Raw genomic sequence first — 21,910 nt, forward strand, 5'->3', positions numbered from 1 at the left:
AATATGCTTAAAGAGAAAATTACTGGTTGATCAGAAACAAGTGGCTCCTCGTCATTAGACCTCCTTGATAAGCATTTATGACAGACAAATCAATATGATCAAAGAAGTGGTCAATATACTCCCCTCTGCTGCTGGTTATATGTTGACTACAGCTTTATCGATGTACTCTTAATATCACCTCTCCTGCCTTCAAGCAATGAATTTTATGTTTATAAGTTCATCTTGAAAATCGGTCCTCATTTCTTAGTTGTGCATTTAAATTACAGCGAAGGAGCATAAAATAGAAGTGTTCAAAGTGATCAAAAACTGCACAAAAAGTATTTATTGTGAGGCATGGACACATGCTCTCATCCTCTGGTGCAGTCTGGGACTAGAATATTGGGTCCTTTGAGTCCTGTTGTGAGGTGACGCCACCATGGATTGGGCTTCATCTACAGCTTCTGCTCAAGCGGGTTTGGTACCTGGAGGTTATGAAGGCCAGGTAAATGCCCTGTGCTCTTTGTCCCTGAGCCATTACTGAGGATTTTTTTCCCAGTGTGGGTGGTGTTCCAGGATTTATCAGACCAGCGTGTGCAAAAATAATGACAATATAAATATAGCTATATTTATTTTGGAATATCACTTGATATCAGAGAGTTGGTGAATACACATGTGACAGCAGGCATGTTCCTATAATGAAGGTGTAATGTAGCATAGTTTTATAAATCTTCTACTACATCAAATCTCCAGAAAACAAGACATCTGTCTTATCATAGAGCCAAAAGAACAAGTGCTGTCATTGTACAGAGGTCACGATACTTTTGGTCTCTATCAGTTCAACAAAAACTCCCAACTTCATTTTCTACTGTTGTTGTGGGTTTATTATGAGGAGTTTCCAAAGGTTTATGATAGTGGTAAGAGGGAACTGAATTAGTACCTACTCGGGTCGACTCAACGTGACTCAACTCGTTTTCCATAAGAATCGTAAAGTTGAGAGTCATCAAATTACAACAACGGTATGCTGAGAAGTAGGAAACTGTGAGCCTTTTTTGATTGTCATAGCAGGGTAAACACAGGCATAATTGTTTAAATTAATTATGGGCACATTCTATTAAGTGTGTCACATCTTGGCCCATGTAAATGGAACAGGGCCATAATTGATGTTATTAATTTTGCCCTGCAATGCCATGTCAAAATGGCTTCTGTTAAGGCCTGTTGTTGGGGCCTTTTTTTCTTTGGCTTTATCACTACAGGCAGAGGTAATTAATTACAGAAGTAATTACATTTCTCTTTCATTTAAATTATAGTTTAGTGGCTTTTTAACCCCATTTATGTCAGTGTCAGCGCAAACACATGACTAACACATGGCTGTTTTTTCCCCTTTTTTACTGCACAATACTCAGCTGACTTTGACTTTGACTTTATTATATTGTCAGGGCTCGTGTGCGGAGGCGAGGAAGGGATGACCCACATGCAGGACTCGTGGTGCAGAACGAGGTTTATTGAATATGTAGACAACAGATGATAGGATGGATGGCTGGCTGGCTGGACTTAGCGGACTGGTAGACTGACTGACTGGACGGAACACACGACAGAAACAACATCATCAATGACCCGACACTGAATGGGTAGAACAGAGGGCTTAAATACACAGACTGGTGATAATGATGATAATGAGGGACCGGTGAGTACACAGCTGAACATAATGAACTAATGATAATGGGAAGAGGATTGAACATAATACACACAGACCAAGGCTAACACAATAAAACAGGAAGTGGAACAGGCAGTAGATAAACAGTGAGTGTGAACTGAAAACACTGGGTCACCGACCCAGGAACCCTGACAGGACCCCCCCCTTCAAAGGCCGGCACCCGACAGCCAAACGAAAAAGAACCAGAACAGGGCGGGCGGAGGGGGCCCAGGACGGAGGGACGGAGGCCACACAGAGACAGTTCGGGTGGGCGGCCACGTGGCCCGAGGCGAGACTGTTCCTGCGAACCGACCGTGCGGAAGGCAACGGCGGTGACGTGGACACAGTTCGGGAGGCCAGCAGTGCGGAAGGCAACGGCGGCCAGTCAGGCGAAGGTGAAGGCGGTCCGGAGGCCGGCCGTGCGGAAGGCAACGGCGGTGACGTGGACACAGTTCGGGAGGCCGGCAGTGCGGAAGGCAACGGCGGCTACCCAGGCGAAGGCGGTCCGGAGGCCGGCCGTGCGGAAGGCAACGGCGGCCACTCAGGCGAAGGCGGTCCGGAGGCCGGCCGTGCGGAAGGCAACGGCGGCCACTCAGGCGAAGGCGGTCCGGGGGCCGGCCGTGCGGAAGGCAACGGCGGCCACTCAGGCGAAGGCGGTCCGGGGGCCGGCCGCGCGGAAGGCAGCGGCGGCGGCGGCGGAGGAGACGGAGCAGTTCAGGGGGCCGGCCGCGCGGAAGGCAGCGGCGGCTCTCCAGTTTTAGGCGTGCTGGCCATGGCCCGGTGGGCACAGGACCAGACGAGGCAGGATCAGGCGAAGCACAGGCCAGAGCTGCAGCAGGCGAAATAAAAGCCAAAGTCGAGACTGGGCCAGACGAGGACGAAGGCTCCGAGGCCGGGCCAGACGAGGACGAAGGCTCCGAGGCAGGGCCAGACGAGGCAGAGGCAGGGTCTGAGGCCGGGCCAGGCGAGGCAGAGGCAGGGTCTGAGGCCGGACCAGGCGAGGCAGAAGCAGAGCTAGGTGACAGCGAGGCATGAGGCTGGTGCGGTTCCCCTGAACCCCCAGTTGACGAAGAAGGTTGCCGGACGGGTTCCTCGGGCCCTCCAGCCGACGAGGCATGAGGCTGGTGCGGTTCTCCTGAACCCCCAGCTGACGAGGAAGGTTGCCGGACGGGCTCCTCGGGCCCTCCAGCCGACGAGGCATGAGGCTGGTGCGGTTCTCCTGAACCCCCAGCTGACGAGGAAGGTTGCCGGACGGGTTCCTCGGGCCCTCCAGCCGACGAGGCATGAGGCTGGTGCGGTTCTCCTGAACCCCCAGCTGACGAGGAAGGTTGCCGGACGGGCTCCTCGGGCCCTCCAGCTGACGAGGCATGAGGCTGGTGCGGTTCTCCTGAACCCCCAGCTGACGAGGAAGGTTGCCGGACGGGCTCCTCGGGCCCTCCAGCTGACGAGGCATGAGGCTGGTGCGGTTCTCCTGAACCCCCAGCTGACGAGGAAGGTTGCCGGACGGGCTCCTCGGGCCCTCCAGCTGACGAGGCATGAGGCTGGTGCGGTTCTCCTGAACCCCCAGCTGACGAGGAAGGTTGCCGGACGGGCTCCTCGGGCCCTCCAGCGAAAACGGTCTCAGAACCAGTGGGCACTGGAGCCCCTGGCACACACAGGACAGGGCCAGCGGGTGCGGAAACCCCTGGCTGAGGAGCGGCCGGGCCAGCGGGTGCGGAAACCCCTGGCTGAGGAGCGGCCGGGCCAGCGGGTGCGGAAACCCCTGGCTGGGCAGCAGGGTAGCTCACAGCAGGCTCTGGGTACTGAACAGGTTGGTGGACGGGCGACTGGACTAATGGTGACTGGACAGGAGGCGACTGGGCTACTGGTGACTGGACAGGAGGCGACTGAGCTACGGGTGACTGGACAGGAGGCGACTGAGCTACGGGTGACTGGACAGGAGGAGACTGAGCTACGGGTGACTGGACAGGAGACTGAGCTACGGGTGACTGGACAGGAGCGGACTGGAGAGCAGGTGAGTGAACTGACGGGGCTGGAAGCTGAACAGCAGGTGAGGCTGACGACGGAGCTGAGGTTGGTGTGGCTAATGGCTGGGCTACAGACTGAGCTAATGAGGGAGATAAAGCTACAGCCTGAGCTAGTAAGGCCGGTGCCTGAGCAGGGGACACTTCAGCCAGCCTAACCAGGGATAAAGCTAGTGCGTGAAAGGCTGGGTCAGGAGGTGGATGAAGTGGTGGACTGATTAGCTCTTCCGTGCCTCCAGAGCGTGAGGGCACTGGCTGGAGAGCCTCAGCTGAGTCTCTAGGGGGGTCAGGCTGGATCCTGGCCGTCCTCAGCCTAGGTGCTGGGACAGGCACGGGAGGTGGCTGGACACCAGTCACCCCCACTCGAGAAACCGAAGCGGGTGTGGCGGTAGACTGGGTCGCAGCTGCCCTCCTCCTGGGAGCTGGCACTGGTGTGGGGGTAGACTGACTGACGGGAGTGGAGATAATGACTGGGTGTGTGATGTTAGCAGGTTTATTGGGGATTGTTCTGGTTTTCCTGCCACCACTATTTACAGTCTTTGGGAGAGCAGAGCAGAACAAATCTTCCCAGTCCACAGAATCTTCCAGGAGGGAAACATCCCACGAATCAGAGATGGGGTTATTGTGCGTTTTGAGTGAATAATCAGATGGTGAGTGCGAAAAACAGTCACTGGAGCTCACCATCGGGAGTGGCTGAAAGTGGTCCGTTTTATGGCGGCGTGTGCGCCGATTTCTCCGGGAGGAGGAAGCGGGCGGGGTACACGTCCGAGCCTCTGGCACGGGAGCCTCTGTTGAGCCGAGGTGGAAGACGGAGCCGCTGTGCCGTGACGAGGTTGAAGGTCCGGTGAATGAGGCAGGTGATGTGTGAGCGTGGAGCGGAGTGGCGAGAGAGGGAGCGGCCGAAGCGCGGCGTGAAACGTCCACTCTCCGCGGCAGATGCTCCGGTGCAGGTGAGGCAGCAGGTGGGGGAACGCGGCGTCTCCGAAGCCCGCCCAGAGCCAAGCGAGTGCCCTCGAAGACGTGCTCTCGCTCCGCGAAGAGCCGCTGTCTCTCCTTGAGTTTTTCAGCCCACAAGGAGAGCGCTACCTCCTGCCGCTCGTAGAGGTCCGAGTCCGCTGGGTCAAAAGCGTGTCTTCTTGGCACGGGTCGGGTCATTCTGTCAGGGCTCGTGTGCGGAGGCGAGGAAGGGATGACCCACATGCAGGACTCGTGGTGCAGAACGAGGTTTATTGAATATGTAGACAACAGATGATAGGATGGATGGCTGGCTGGCTGGCTGGACTTAGCGGACTGGTAGACTGACTGACTGGATGGAACACACGACAGAAACAACATCATCAATGACCCGACACTGAATGGGTAGAACAGAGGGCTTAAATACACAGACTGGTGATAATGATGATAATGAGGGACCGGTGAGTACACAGCTGAACATAATGAACTAATGATAATGGGAAGAGGATTGAACATAATACACACAGACCAAGGCTAACACAATAAAACAGGAAGTGGAACAGGCAGTAGATAAACAGTGAGTGTGAACTGAAAACACTGGGTCACCGACCCAGGAACCCTGACATATATATGATAAATGGCCTGTATTTATATAGCGCTTTACTAGTCCCTAAGGACCCCAAAGCGCTTTACACATCCAGTCATTCACCCATTCACACACTATTGACCTTGACTATTGACAACCTTGAAAAGCTTTGTACTTTTGAGTCCTATTGTTTAAATTATTGTAATGACATTGTAAAAAAAACAGTCATTGTTAGCATATTATTGCAGTTCGAAATTGCAAATAACCAGAAATATTGTTTGGATATGGGGATGAGGGATTTATTAAAGTCTTCATTACCAATAGTATAACTCTTCTTAAACTACAAATATAACTATTGTTTTTCAAGTAAACTATTCATCATGAGAGAAAATGGCTGTTGATAGGTTATGATCATCTTTCAGATACCCACATGGTCTTTGACCTTTAACTTTAACTTAGAAACTTCTTGATATATCAATGGCATAGAATCAGAAAAGACATCTCCAAAGACTATCCTTTAAGTAACAGAAGTCATGGCAAACATAAAGAGAGGAAATGAGTGGAACGAGAGCAACAAAGATAAAGTTCAGACCACTGAACTGCCCGAGATTTAAGTGGGATCTAATCTCTGTCTAGAGGCAGAAAAGCATTGACACTAGCCACAGGGAAGCATGGTTGTGTGATGGAAGGGTGGTAAATTTTAGCCAGTAAGAGGTTTTGAGGGCTAGTGCCAATACCGATGTCTACTGCTGAAGGGTACTGTTTTGTGTTTTAAGCAAGTTTAAGTTGAGCTTAAGTTGGACAATTTTCAGCCCAAAGAAACTTTTATAAAGTCTTTATATAGATGCATAGAGGGCACTATACACAAAACTATGGTAAAATACAGTGAATGCTAAGATGTAAAAAGTAGATTTACTGTGTTAATCTTTCTAAATCATGTTTTAGGCCCCAGTCATTCTATGGCAATCACCAGTTACTAGTGAAAAATTGTAGCTGGCTAATGGTTGCTGTAGCTTTTTAGTGGGACTAGCTGAAATTGGCTACAAAGAGACATATGATGCTGCAACACAAATGTCGTTGAGATTGCGCAGGTCGCTAGCAGGCTGTATTGGTCACCAGTACTTTGTTTGGAAGACACCAGCTTGGCTTCAAACTCTCACAAACTACTATCCAAGCTGTAGTAAAACTGTGAAAAGTGTAAAAGTGAAAGTAGAAGCTTTCCTTTTTGAAATGTGGTGGTTGCAACAATAAGGCACAACCTTTACTTTGAAGGTGAACATTCTCCATTTCTGCTTTGTGTCACACTTATTTAAGTTGTAACAATCACATAGGTGGTGGTGGAGCCCTTTACGAATTATTTCACCCAGCAAGCAACCTCCAGCAACCAATTACCAGCCCATTTTTCTAGTGACCAACATAGACAGGCGGTCATAACTAGTTTCCAGGCTTGTCTGACTGTGTTAGGGTACCTGGGTCATTGACCCAGTGTTTTCAGTTTTGTACTTTTATTTGTGTTCTCATCTTGGTTTATGACTGTGAGGGTTTTGGTTTCTGTTTTGCATTTCTATTTCTCCAGTTGTTCTTAGTTTGTGATTTTGTAGTTCTTATGGTTTCCATACTCCCTCTGTTCTGTGTCCAGTGTGTGTCTCTGTGTATGCCCTGGTCCTACATCTCTGTGTTCCCTATGGTGCAGTGTCTGCTTGTGAGTCTGTGTCTGGAAGTTCAGTCCGTGTTTCCTGTTTTACTTTGAAGGTCCGTGTCTTATGTTAATGTGTCTGGTTTTGGTTCCCTTGTCTCATTAGGCCTGATTTGTCCCAGGTGTGTTTCCCTCCTGTCTCCCATTCCCTGATTGCTCCCTCTGTGTATTTAAGCCCTGTGTTTTCCTTTGTCTGTGTTGTGGTCTCCAGTATTCCATGCTGTGTGTTCTGCCTATCAGCCTGTTTTTGCTTGGTTTATATTTCCAGTTTAGTTAGCTTTCTGTTCTTTTTGCCATCCAGGAAATAAAGCTGAGTTTTGAGTTCACGTTTGCCTGCTGGAGTCTACACTTTGGGGCCACCATTCCTGCCTGCCTGCACACAGTACATGACTGACTGAGGCTTCAAGAGATTACAGTCATGCTGCTTAGTGCTAAAATGCTATCACCCATATGCTAACATTGATATGGCATGTACATTCGACATGTTCACCATATCAGTTTAGTCTGTTAGCAAACTGGTAATTTGCACAAATGCAGAAGTACTAAAATTCGCTTTTTTTGTGTACTGTATTTGGCCATAAACTAAAGTAGTGGACAAATTAAATTCCATGTAGAGATGGAAACATGTAACAGTGAATGGATAGATTGCAATGAAATTGTGGCAAGTTAATCAGTCCCATAGTCCTTGACTTATTACAGTTTAGATCTAAAACTGAAAAGAGTGAAAAACTTAAAAAAGAAAAATCAAGTATAGTTGGACCACAATTCTGACCAATTACACAGGACAAAGGAGCAAAAGTTTTGATAAAATGATTTCAACTGCAGCCCTTATTAATGAAAGCAGATTGTATTTCCTAAGTTTCCATAAAACATGCAGATGTGATATTTTCTCTGACTTTTAATCCATATTGACTTCAGGAGGAGACAAATTTCTTACTGAATCTGCAACCATAATTGTATGAATTTGCTTTGGCATATGTTAATGTTGATTTCCAGGACGATTCATAATATGTGCGTGTGTGTGTGTGTGTGTGTGTGTGTGTGTGTGTGTGTGTGTGTAAGAAATATATTTCTAATTTAGTGAAAGAAGAAAGAAGAAAAATGATGATAAAAGAAGCAATAAATTTTGAAAATGATGTCCTTCAGATGCTGGAAATGTAGTGAAGAAAAAATGTAAAGACTGTATGCAAGATTAGACTGTCATGCCTATTTATATGCACATTGACTATGCAAATGTGTGCATGCAACTTTGATTTAATACATTCCCACCACTAAGTCTGGAAAATGCAGCAGATTGTCAGGCATGCTTTTGTGGTTAATTTAGCAACTTGTTTCACTGCCATGTGGCTTTTCCTGAGGAAATTGAGAAGCTGTTGGCTAATGCGAACACTGTCCTGACTGAATAAGGTACATGTCTCCTGATTATAGGGCAACCATCCAAAGAAAAACACATTTTCTGCCAGGAGTTCTTTCTTTAAGCAGTGATTTAATGCAGAATTTGATGTGGCATTCTCAAATACTTGAAACAATGTCGGGAATTTGTGTTGAAATTCATTTGATGTTACGCTTAATTTCCTAATAAATTTCATCTCAGCATCCGTCAGATCATTAGGCTGAAATGGAAGTAGACATTAAGCTTGTGGAGATTTGTGGTCTTACTTGACAAAATAAGCCTCTTAATGTTACCCCCTGGGGGTGTAAATTTAATTTACTTTTCTTTTTTAGGTCATGAATCCATGTAAAACATCACCACTGTGGCATGACACTTCATTTCAGTGACATAAAATCTTGAAATAATTGAAAGGAAGCTGTAAGGGTTGCAAATTTTACACAACCACATTTTAGATAATTCCAGTCGAAAAGATAATCTTTCTGGGTGAGTTAAAGATGAAGCAAAAATATATTTTCTCGCTATATGTTGCTACAGAGCTAATATTATGGATTTAACTATTTTTGTTGAGAATATTGTATACACTCAAACAGCCACTTTGTGCCTTCTTCATGGCATATATTCAACTAAGTGCTGGAAACATTCCTTATAGTGATTTTGGACCATTTTGAGATCATAACCGTTGCTACAGATTTATTTGCAGCTAAAACATAATCTTAATCCTCCATTGGATGACATCCCAAGTGGCAGTAAGGTGCCCAAAGTGTGGCAAGAAAATATATCCCTCACAATTACACCTTCACCATCAAACCTGTGATCTTCTGCTTTTCGTAGCCCATCTGCTTCAAGTTTAGGGGTGCCATGTGATCAGAGATGCTCTTCTGCATAAATTGGTTGTAATGACCTTGTAGTGACCTCTGAGATCAACAAGGCAGTTTCACCCAGAGAACTGCCACTCAGTTGATATTTTTGTTTTTCAGACCCTTCTCTGTAAACCCTAGAGATGTTTGTGTGCTAAATCACCGTAGGGACATTTTCAGCACTGCCTGAAGTATTAAGATCAGCCTGTCTGGCACCAGCAACCATGCCACGTATGAGTAATTCATCATTCTGTTGCTCATTTTGATTTTTTGGACCATGCTTACATGCATAAATGAGTTGTGACTGTTAAAGAAGTGCAACTAATGAAGTGGCCGGTGAATGTATAAATTACATGCTTTGTCTGGGGTTCATCATACTGACTTGTTCGTTCTTTGCTACCCACTCACATTTAAGATAACTGATTTTGAAAGATCCTGAGTGCTGAGCCCGGGAGCAGGTTGTTTGAAACCTCAACTGAACCTATTTTTCACCAATTACTTATGCCCTTGTTACTTTTCCTCACAAACAGTTAAATAATTCACACGTTAATTATGAGTCAATAACATCAGCAGCAGCGATCTTTGGGCTAATGGATCAGGGCCTGTTGCATGCTTTCTGTTAGGCACTGAATTGATCAGAACTCAAACAAAACCTATTAAGTGAGCACAGTGAATGATAAAACACACAGTTGGGGGTTGGGGTGGTGAAACTATTTTTCCTTTATTTTTTATAGATTTCTTTATATTGCTATACCAACTCTATACCTTTAAAATACATAATGTGTATTATAGGTTTCTTTGATCCCTAAAAAAGCTCAGACTCCTTAAAGTTTGTCAGTTAACAGTAGTGCAAACTACTTCCTCTCTCTCTGCCTGTAGACGATGAGCAGTCGTTTTTTCCCCCATGACGCCATCATCACCGACGCAGTCCTCAGTCTGGATGAAGACTCTGTTCTCTCAACCAATGAGGTGAGTTAACGATAGTTGATCAACCAACTGAGACTACACTGAAGTTTTACATACAGGTGAACTGAGACACTGGTGCTTTATCAACAAAATGAGGTGAGACAGCGATGCTCCCAAGGCACATTGTTACCAAACACTGATATCAGCCTCAGATCCCAAGTTAGTAAAGAAGCCACTTCAATATAGCTGTGCAAAAACACATGGAAGAACTATTCCTTTTTCTTACTCTCAGCCTAAACAATGACTTTCAAAGATATTTAGTGAAAACTGGTCTTTGATTTGAGACGGAGGTAATTAAAGCAGTTACAATGTCTGCTTTTACAAAATTATTTCACTGAACTGACTTAAGCTAGCATTCACTCATTTAGCATTTTAAAAATGTGAAAACATTAAAAACTAAAAAATCTAAACCTTAATCTTTGGCTAATAAGAAAAATGTCACAGTTTCAATGATTAGCTGACAATCATGGTGAAGAATATAGAGCTGTCAGATTTATTGTATATCTTCTATTATTCACTTTTCAAGTTACACTATGTGGACAAAATTATTTAGCTATTTCTTTACCTTGGAATTCAGGTGTTTATACTTTCCATTACCACAGGTATATAAATTCAAGCTCTTGCAGTCTGCTTTTTGCAAACATTAGTGAAGGTGTGGTACTGCAATAGAATGCAATCTTTGCAAGAAGTCAGGTTATGTTATTCTACAATCAGCTGTAAGTTGTATTATTGAAAAGTTGAAGTGTTTAGGAACCACAGCATCTCAGAGCATGTAAAGTTAAAGAGCGGGGTTGCAAGTGCTGAGGTGCATAGTGCATGAAAGTCACCAGAGCTTTGCTGACTCAATAACTGCAGAGTTTCAAATCTCCTCTGGCTTTAACTCCAGCCCAAAAATGGTGTAGCTTGGCAAGACTTTCCATGGCCGTACAGCTCCTGTAGGTGAAATGTGTAGGTGTCCCAGTAAATTTGTCAATATAGTTTACAAAAACAATGTACAGTTGACCTGACAGCTGCACTTGCTGCAGCTTGAGAAGACATCTGCAAATTTTAAAAGCAAGATAATTCAGAAAAAAGCTTTACTATTTGACACCACGGGGAAATGTAGATCCTGTTTGTTTCAGCGTGTTTCTACTTTTGGTTTACAGCTTCAAGTTGCAGTTCATTTAGCTCTCAGGGCCACTGTGGAAAATAGTTTGATAATGAGGATTAATCAGTGGCTTTGGTAAAAGTAATGCAAACTCAAGTAACCTTGCCTGGGGCTCCTAATATGCAGACTTTCCCAAATTTAATAAACCGCCTTTGTGAAACATTTTAAAAGCTGCTGAGCAAGTTGGCAAAAGCAGAGATTTACACAAATTGTGTTCATCCCTACAATTTACTCAACTTTGATAGAAATGAATACTTGAATACTATAATTGTGTATAAAGATGTTTTTTTACAGCTTGATGTGATCTGCATGGTTTTATGGCAGTCAGTGGTAAAAGGTGACGATTTCTTAACACATTATTGGTCCTCTTTGAAATGAAACAGTCTGTTCTCGAAGAGTCATGAATACTATTCATTATAAATGAAACGCCTCACTCTACAAAACAGCACCATGGCCACTGAACTTAAGGTGGAAAATGTGTTTTGCCTTTAAAGGATGATTAAAAACTAAGCGAGACGAGTAGGAAGTCTAACATAGCAGCAGAATCGGATAGCAAAGAGTTCTGATTACAGACGCCACAAACTGAGATCCTGCCTTTACTAAATTACTGTGGAACTCGTTCAATTTGTATTCTTGTAATTGAAATTAACCCAGTGAAAAGGTGAGAGAAAGGAATAATGTGATAAGGAATAATGTGAGCAGTGTTAAAATGTGAAAGAAAATACAGGCTAGAAAGGGGAAAAAGTGAAAGTAACAGTGGTATGAAAAAAATTACAGAGCAGAGAGAAGTGAAAGAGAAAACCAGGTGAAAAAACTCTGCTCAAAATCAAAGCAAGAGCAAATAAGGAAATGTTGGAAAAGCAGACTGAAGAGTGCGCTCTCATGGAGTTTTACGAGAGCCATTAACTTTGTGTCTGTATCATTACACTGTCAAAACACAGAGCGCTTCTTTGATTAAAGTCTCACTTGTTACTTAAAAACAAGGATGAGGAACACTTTTGTACTATTTTAGAACAAATTAGAAACCAGAGAATTGTTTGAAGCTCTGTCAAGGGAGGAAATAATGTTGATAATCCACCTTTTTAAAATATTGTAGCAGAGTTAGTGAGCCAAGTGGGGCTTAGCAAAACCACTGAAATATGAACATTGCAGAGGCACACAGTTCTTGAGACTTGAAGGGCATTCAAAGCTCTTTTGATGTTGGTTCTCACGACCATGACTGATAGCACTGCATTGTGGGCTTTTCTTTCAAAAATGTTTAGATTTTGTGGCTTAAGAAACAAACAAACAAAAAAAATTCCTCTGATATTGGTTTAATTACTTTAAAATAAAAACAGGAAGGAAAAAAAGATTTGCATAGTACTACAAATCAGAAAATACTGTCAACATATTTTATTGTCATTTTTTTAGGGCTAGAACCGTCTAGATACTTGTGACACTTGGAGGCAAAATTCACTTTAAACCATTCAAAAATAAAAACATTATGCACAGTTGTGGTAGATTTGTTCCATGCTAACTTTACCTGGTAAAGTTTACCCCGAATTTGATTTTTGTGTAGTTTTCTGAATTGTTGAAGGCTGTAGCCATTTATATTTATTTTTTATATTATATATATTTTTGGAGGCTGATTAACAGCCTTAATTGCAGTACTGCAGCCTTCTAGTGGTAGACTTTAAAACTAAAAAAATAATAATAATTTAATGGCTATTTAAATATTTGTATTAACTTCATCCGTAGTATAAATCTAGAGGTGATACATGAACAATCCCCTGTACAGTATAAGGAATGTGTAATAGAGAGTGGAAATGTGTGTAGAAAGCTTTTTTAAGAAAACAGCCTTCATAGTACATTTTCTATTAAAGAATTCTATACATTTCAATTGAAAAACATTATTTACAAGTAAAAGCTGTTGAAAGTTTTCTGAAATCATATGAACTATAATGTTATCAAACATACAGTCATTTGCATGAATGTCCAGATATACAAATACAGACAAGTATGACCCAAGTCACAAAGTTTCCTTACCTTCACGGCAGCAATACGGTCACCAGCAGCTCATCTGTGATGCTAAATTAGTGCTCCTGCTTTAAGAGCCATTACAAGTAGCTGCCTTGTTTCTTTCTCTGCAGATCTTCAGCGAATGAAAGATGCAATCCATAATAGATTATGAGGCCCAATGAGCCCTAGAGATCGAATATATCTTTAAACTCTAAGATGTTTTATTGATCGGAGCAAGTCAATGTTCACCTTTTCTACGCAAACGGGATCGCAATTACACTTTATAGCACCACAATTTCAGGCACAGCAATATGAGCAAGTTTCTACAACTAAACTTTTATGAGCACACGGCTTGTTTTATGAAACGAGAGGAGGGAGAAAATGTCAGGGAGAGAACTAGTGAATAAGAGAGGAAGTGAAGTGAATCTTTGCTGTGCTTACTAACCCATAGCTCTAATTGCCCTTTTAACATGGTGAGAGGCTTTATTGAAAGGAGATGGAATATGTCAATCCACTAAAAATGTGCAAGAGAGAACATTACACTTTTAATAGGACTTTTCATATTACAATACCTCGGCAGAAGAATGGCTGTGCCAATTTCATAATTACATTGTTTCAGCTCATTAAATGTATGATTATTCCATGAAGAGAGATTAGAGAAGGGGATACGACCTGACAAAGCTTTTGTCTCTCATTGGGCAGCCAAGCATGCTGCTGAATTATGCCCTTTGGAAGACATTTTCTATATGATAGATATGGAAATTGTGTTACAACAGCAGTGGCAGAATCTTGATCCTCATTTCATTTAAAGGTTGTCTCCGGGTTTGAACATGTTTCAGAGCACTTATTATTTTCATTAGTATTCAAGGTTTTCAGTACACACTTAAACAAATCATGAATTCATAGAAAAGATAATGATTGACCTCTATGGCTTTCTTTTGCTCATTGACGCTATCTCATTTCATTTAGGGTATTTTCTCCCATTAAGTTCATATTTCTTACCTATTGATTGATTGGATGAGTTGAAAGTGTCACTTTGAGGCCCCCGGCTTCAGCATGCTCGATATTGGACTGACAGTGTGGGAAATCCTGCCAATCAAAATCTGAATTCTTCCACCTTCAAGTGATTTTTGAATGTCTTTCATGGTTTCCATCACTGCTTAGTTGTGTCAAAGGTCTATATGAACACAGCAAACCAGCTGAACATGGGTTATGCCAAGATAATGAGTGTTATTTACTTCACCTGTGAGTGGTTTAAATCTTGTGTCTAAAACACTTTATAAAAGATGCATGTGGTGTTCAAGAAAAATGAAGCCAATTTAGAGGCATCTAAAACCTGGTGTGTTTCTAATCCAGAACAGCAAGCAAGGAAACCCAATATTAGTTTAAATTTGAATTCTTCATCACTTCAAATCCCTGCATTTTCACTGACACTCTGTGGTCTCTGGTCTCACTGTTAGTTTCCTTCTGTGTGCATGGTTCTCTAAAGTACATAAAAGGGTCCTTTAAATTAAGTGCTTTGTAGTAAGTTTTTGAAACAGTTTTGATAAAATAAGACAACATATTCTTGGATCATATTAATTCAAAAAACATTTTTTTAACCCCTCTATCGATCCCTATGTCCTCCTTTGGCTTTTCTCATGCATCTTCCAAATTACTTCAAAGCCTCAGTCACACAGGCCTAGAGACCAGTCTGCAGCCCCCTGCCAACTTCTGGTCACTAGGGAAAAACGTGTAGTCCCCTACTGGTTGATGAAGTTGGAGGTTCATGAGTGAAACTGGTCACAAAGAGGCAATCTGCTCACGACCAAAGGCATCACAATGTGGTTTTTGGTGCAATACTGAAATACAGTATATTTCACATAGGGACAACAAGCAACATCCAGCCACTCAACGCTTGCAACTGGTTTGGGGTGAACCGTGGCCAAATTGTCACCAGTTGGTCTCTAGGCTTCTGTGACTGGGGCCCTAACATTTACCATTTGGACATTTGCTGAAAAAAAATCTGGAGCACAAATTCAGTCTACCCTAACTTCCCTTTGAACCAAGGAAGCCTGGTGTGCTCCGCATACACATGTAAATTATAAACCTTTACCTTGAAGAGAATATGTCTTGATATTGGAGCTGCATATTTAATAATTTAACTTTAATTTAATTTAACTGTTTGGAGATTCAGCTGATGTTTGTATGTAGAAGCTATAATAGACTGTAGTGCTGGCATGCAGCACTGAACGCCAAATGCTTAACCTTTGCAATCTATAGAAGAACCTTTAAGCAATCAATGAAAGATACTTTTGGAGTCGCAAAGATGAGACATAACCTCACAGCACTGAGACTACTTGGTGAGAATGGCTATAGTCTTAAAATGCTGCAAAATACAAAACTGCTATAGCTCCCTTTAGCCCCAAAATGCAGACCTTAAAACCCAGCTGGCTATCTTGGATCACACTGAGACTGCTGGTAAAACTTCATCAACGCCACAGCACTCCAAACCTGCTGGATACAAGATCAGTTTACGACACATTTTCCTGAGTTTTATCATCCTGAAGACAGGTGGAGGTTGACAGTGAAAGCACTGCAGCGGCACTGCGTCATGGAGAGGAAAATAAATAAATAAAACCAGACACAACTTTTCAACAACCAAAGCATTGAAAACACTGAGGGGAGATAGGGGCTCTAAAATCTGATGCAACACCTTTTCATCTTATAAGACTGGACATGTTAAACCCAAATGTCAGGAGAGATTTGTAGCAGATCTATTGCTGGATTGACCCTCGACTTTTCAGATCAATTTTGGCTTTGTAGAATCCATCAGTATGAATTACACACACACACACACACACACACACACACACACACACACACACACACACACACACACACACACTTGTGTGTTGTGTTTCCGTCAGTTCAAAGTTTGTTACATTATCTTGCATTAACATCTTGGAAGTTTACAATAACCTGAAACATAGCCGTGACCATTACCATAAACTTTAATGCGCCTTTAAATGTAACTGTTTACTTTGTGAAATCTTGCAAACACACACACACAGACTGTGTTCAAGGCTCATTAGAAATTTTCAGTCATATTAAACGATAATTAAGACAGACAGATTGCAATGAACCTGTGCTTTGTTACTCACTCACATGTAAGTGGTCTCTTGCTCTCTCTTACTCACGCACACACACATATCTGCCACATGGGCACATTTTCATACAGGAACACAGTGCACACACACAGCTAACATGTCCCTTCGTGAGGACCTGTGCTTTGAATCACCTTTTCTCAGCTTACATCAGATGCTTTACAGTAGTTCAGTTCATGACAGAACATCCACCTTTGGTTCACCCCTCTCCAACTTCTAGTTCCTCTACCTGTGCTACTCTGGTAATTAATTTCTGTGTGTGTGTGTGTGTGTGTGTGTGTGTGTGTGTGTGTGTGTGTGTCTAACAAAGTATTTCATTATGTGCCGAACCCCTTATTCTCTAGTGTGTCTGGCCGAATGTCTCAGTGGTGTTTTGGTATTCAGAAGAGGGTCTTTGTCAGGTAGCTCCATCTTCTTCAAGGGCACCAGCTGCTCCACAGAAAGGCCATGAGAAATTTCTTCTTTATTGTGAAGTAGGCAGTCTCCAAGGAAAATGGAGCAGGAGACAGTCAAAGCTGGCACCTGCTTAAAAGATGACCACAATGCAAGACCAGCAACCTGTTTCTGCTTCCAGGGTCTCGATCCTCAAAGCATCTAGTTTATTGGTGATGCACACACAGTCTCCTTTGACGCTGCCAAATTGACTTCCTGGCCGCAGCACTCCTGATGGAAATAGCAACAAAATAGGAATGGTGTTGGTGTAAATCACAAGCCTGTTAACCAGTTAACCACAGTTCATGCCCCATTGGTGGGGTTGTATTTTGCACTAAAATGGACAGAAGTCTGTGAAATGCACTGCATTACACACTTTCAAACTTTCCTTATAATATATACCAGCACACCCTCCTAATTTAAGTTGCAAAATATTTCATTTGTCTCCCTGTATCACTGCCTGCTGTTTTGAAGCCTCCACTACCACAGAAGTTACCTGCACAAATAATCCCTGGGAAGGTATATTTATTCATCACTCCCCATCTTTGATATATAATAAACCTGGAGCCCAGACAGCACACCTGACCCTGTAATGAATCATTTTCAACATGAGCAGTCTGACTTAATTAAGTTGAGGGTTAGGGATTTTATGACCTGAGAATAATAGATAAGTAGATAAATAGATATTATTAATATGTTGCATAAATCTGTTTGTTTTAAAAAAAGATTTTTCTTTAAAAAGTTAAAAATGAAACCTCATTTGATCATGCAAGAGGAAATTATTATGAATCAGGTCGGCACAGCCAGGTTTAGAATGTGACTTAGAGCTCTCCAACTGATCAATCAGTGCACTCTGATATTTAAATGACATTTTAACATGAAGTGCTACAGCTGGAATGAAAACATTGCGAAATGGCTTCAAAAATATTCTTTGTGTAGTTGTGAAGAGGCAGAGAAGTTGTTTAGAAGACGGCCTTGTTGGTTTAGCTGGCTAAATGCCATTTGACAGGTGTTTTGAATGCAATTTTTACCACACCGCAAATATTCTGAATAAGCTGTATTGCTTTTCTTTGTGCTTTTCTTCTCTCCATTTTTTCTCATTGTGCTTCCACCTTTGCTTCTTCTTTTTCTTTTCTTTTTCTTTTTTACATTTCCTCTACACATCTAATCTATTCAACACCTTCTTTCTTTTCTATTTGACCAGGTGGACTTTGCCTTCACTGTATGGCAAAGTTTTCCCGAGCGTATTGTTGGTTATCCAGCAAGGAGCCACTACTGGGATAGTTCCAGATCACGCTGGGGCTACACTTCCAAGTGGACCAATGAGTACTCCATGGTCCTTACAGGAGCAGCTTTTTACCACAGGTACAAATCCACAGGATTTCTTGCTTGTCGGTGAAGTTGTATTGACGTGAATGGCAGAAGAGTGGCACAGAAAGATGGCACATGGCATCGTCTGTGATGCAGACAGTGTGTCAGTGCATGAAGGTGACATTATCAACTTATTAGTCAGCATGCCTTCCCGCCCTCACCTGTAGCTACAAGCATTATGTCGTGATTTAATGAGTAAGATTACAGATAAAAGCGGCAGAAATAACCTCTCAGAACAGTCTCTGGGTTTTCTCTTAGATAGGGTTCGAACCTCGGCCGTTTGGGAGGAGTAGAGGCACTGCTCCTGTGGATTAAAATAAAAATGTTTCTTGAGCTTATTTAAGAGAGGCTGTAATTGTATTCTTGCTACCACTGGATAGCTGCAAGTTGTGTTAAGAAGTCTTGAATTCTACTCCCCAAAAAATCCCCCAAAATCTCAAAGATTCTAGTTTTAGAATTAGAGTTTTGGTCTTATTATAGGCCATGTATATAAAGGCTAACAACACCCTTCAGTACATGGTGAACTTATGATTGCCTCCAATCATGGTTTGTACCTAGGACATATAGGCCCTGACATGGAATAATTACATTCCTATAGGATAAATGCCCTGCAGCACAAATAGTTTCTGCAGATCTTTGGATCAAGATAAGTAAATAATTAAGTAATCTGCTTTTTTCTGCATTTCAAAATTTTAGAGCCTGCAGCCGTGAAGTGTTGATGTCATACTCCTGTTTTTGTGTTTGTTATGGTTTACATTCTAGTTCTGTATTGGTATCTCTAGAGTTCAGTCTTCCTTAGTCTCATCTCTTTGACTTTCAGCCTTCACAGTCATGTACCCATGTCTGTCTGTTTTCTCCCCAGTCCCTGTGTCAAGCCCATGTGTCTTAGTGTTGGTCACAGTGTTTGATGGTCTTCTGTTTTCATGTGTATTATGTTCAGTTTTGCTTCCCCTGTCTCGTCGGTCAGTTTAGTCAGCTGTGTTATCCTCCTTGTCTTATTGTCTGTGTTTTCCTCTGTTCTCTGTTGCGTTTTCCCTCATTGTAGGTGGTGGTTCTGTCTGTCTGGATGGTTTTTGCCTTTTGTTTTTGTTGCCCAATGCTTAGATGTTTAGTTCAGTTCTGTGTTGTGGTTTTTGGGTCCACAACTCTGCCGGCCTCACACCTACACCTGTGGATATGACAGAAGAACGGGACCAAATAATGGACCAAGCAGACTCAGCCCTGAAAGAATGTGGGCTGGCTCTAACACGGATGAACAGTCTTTTGATTCACATCTCCTAAGTCATGGGCATAAGGATGAAATTCGTTGGACTTAACACCACTGATGCGATTATCCAGAGGAACCCTCTGCTCCTCCAGCTTCCCCGGTCTCCGGAGATGGTCTGTGCTCTCACCGAGGCTAAAGAAGAACTGCAAAAACTGCTCTCTTCATGCTTTCCTCCTCCTGTTGTCACGTCAGCAGCACATGAATACCTCCTCATCCTTCAACAGCTGACAAATTCCTACTCGACGCTGACTGGAATGATAACTGCAAAACTCTGTGGCCATTTGCTAGGTGCTCAGCCAAGCAGCGGCAGTCTCCTGCATCTGCTGGGTGCTAGGCCAAGCAGCGCCATCTAGAGCATAGAGCCTGCTGTGTACTCCCAGCCTGAGCAACCAGAGCGCGCTGTGTGCAATGCGGGGCCCCAGTCCTCATCAGAAGTCTCTGCACCGTCTGGGTCCGAGGCTTCCACACCATGGCAGTATATGGCTCGCCACTGACGCTGGCCACCTGCCAAGCTGCTTTAGGGGTCTACATCTCCATTGTTGCTAGCCTCCAGTCCTGTCGCCCCAGGGTCTCCGCCCACCACACCATCGCCAGACTCCAGTCCTATTGCAGTGGGTCTCTGCCACCATCACCTCCAGACCTTCATCGTCTCCACTGCCAGCCTCAGCCACTGAGTTTTGCCCTGAGGTCTGGTTGACCCCCTGAACTGTGTTTTGTCTTTTGGAATCTTAGTCTCAGTGTTTGTACTTCCTGTTTTATTTTGATAGTCTTCTGTTTATATATATGTATTATGTTCACTGTTCTGTTCTCTGTTGCGCTCTCCCTCATCGTAGGTGGTGGTTCTGTCTGTGTTTCCTCTCATGATTGAGTCAGTTTATTTTTATGGTTGTGACTGTTCAGTTGGGTTTTTTACCTTTTGTTTTTGTTGCCTGTTTTTCCAGCATTAAAGCTGTGTTTTTTAGTTCAGTTCTGTGTTGCCAAGTCCTGCTTTTTTTGGGTCCACAACTCTGCCTGCCACACACCTACACCTGCGGATATGACAGTTGACTTGTTTTTCTTCTTGTGTTGTGCTGCAAAGGACCTTCATATTTTAGAGTATATATAAAAAAAATCATATAGAGGATGCACCAAGAAAACTTGGAGATATGACTCATGATTTTCTTTTAAAGTTCACACACACACACACACAACTCTACCTACTTGTCTGTTCAAAGAAAAAACCTTTAAAGCTATTGCTGAGACTTGCCCCAGCATTTTTAGAGAGGTTATATTTATATCTTAAGTTTGGATGACTCATGTAATGATCGTTAAACAAAATATATATAAAATGTTAAAAAAAAAAAGCATTTTTAAATATTTTTTTATTAGTCAGTATTGTCTATGCACATAGCCACTGTAAATTTAATGCTGCTATATTTTATGTTAGCAGTGGTGCTAATGTATAAGCACTCATTAAAAGCAATTACGTAAAGACATAAACTGCAGTCCAGCTTCTCTTTTAGTGCTGCAGTCAGTTTGTCTCATGGTGCAGATGTTCTGCATATCATTCCACCAGCTTCCCAGAAATACTTATCCCATCTCTAAGATGCAAACCACATTAAAATTCATCTTTAGGAAAAGGGATAATATAATCTTTCTCCACCTCTGTTATATCATGAAACAATTGTCAAAAATGCAATGCTAGGGCTAAAATAAAAAATGGTAAACTCAAGTATTAAGCAGAGCGGTAAATTGAATGGAGAAGAGTGATGCTCTCCAAAGGGATTAAAGGCATCTTGTCATGCAGATAAACAGCTCTCTTGTTGTTCTATTGTTAGGATGCTCAATGCACCTCTTCAGTTATTTTTGTTATTTAGACTGTCAAATGGAAATGTAAGGTAGAAAAAAATGTGCCAGAAGGAACATTGTAAAGTGTGTGTGTGTGTATGCATTTGTGTGTAAGAGCGAGGGGCGGGAGACCTTGTCAGGGAGGTAACCACTGACAGTGATCTAGTGCTCCCATGCTGCTGAGAGTGCAACACTGCAACCAAATAGAACAGAATTGTGGCTTTTAAAATGAAAAATACACCCACATCCTAATCCCTAATCTGCCCTTTTCCTTTATGCATCAGATACTATCACTACTTGTTCACTCACTACATACCGGCTAGCCTGCTGACAATGGTGGACCGCATGGCTAATTGTGAAGACATCCTGATGAACTTCCTCGTTTCGGCCGTGACCAAGCAACCTCCAATCAAAGTCACACAGAAGAAGCAGTACAAGGAAACCATGATGACCCAGGTTGGACAGAGTTTTACTTTTATCGATACACTTAGACTGTATACTTGTTCACTGTCTCCTATAGAATGTATCTGCCTCCGTCTCTGCCACAGACAGGCTCAGATTTTTACTCTGCGTA

General features: G+C 42.9%; 1 protein-coding gene across 1 annotated transcript in view; it reads left to right on the forward strand.

The window, feature by feature from the left end:
- The window catches only part of LOC146692277 (exostosin-1), a 371,232-nt gene that overhangs the window by 343,933 nt on the left and 5,389 nt on the right, over positions 1 to 21,910 (forward strand). The window contains exons 10-12 of the mRNA XM_085432334.1: positions 10,062 to 10,151; positions 18,076 to 18,236; positions 21,621 to 21,792. Coding sequence (XP_085288460.1) covers positions 10,062 to 10,151; positions 18,076 to 18,236; positions 21,621 to 21,792 — 423 coding nt within the window. The remainder of the gene's footprint in view (positions 1 to 10,061; positions 10,152 to 18,075; positions 18,237 to 21,620; positions 21,793 to 21,910) is intronic.

This window comes from Copadichromis virginalis, linkage group LG15 (assembly GCF_057382275.1).
Source record: "Copadichromis virginalis isolate Kocher_CV1m ecotype Utaka linkage group LG15, C_Virginalis_male_GT1.1, whole genome shotgun sequence".
Lineage (NCBI taxonomy): Eukaryota > Metazoa > Chordata > Actinopteri > Cichliformes > Cichlidae > Copadichromis > Copadichromis virginalis.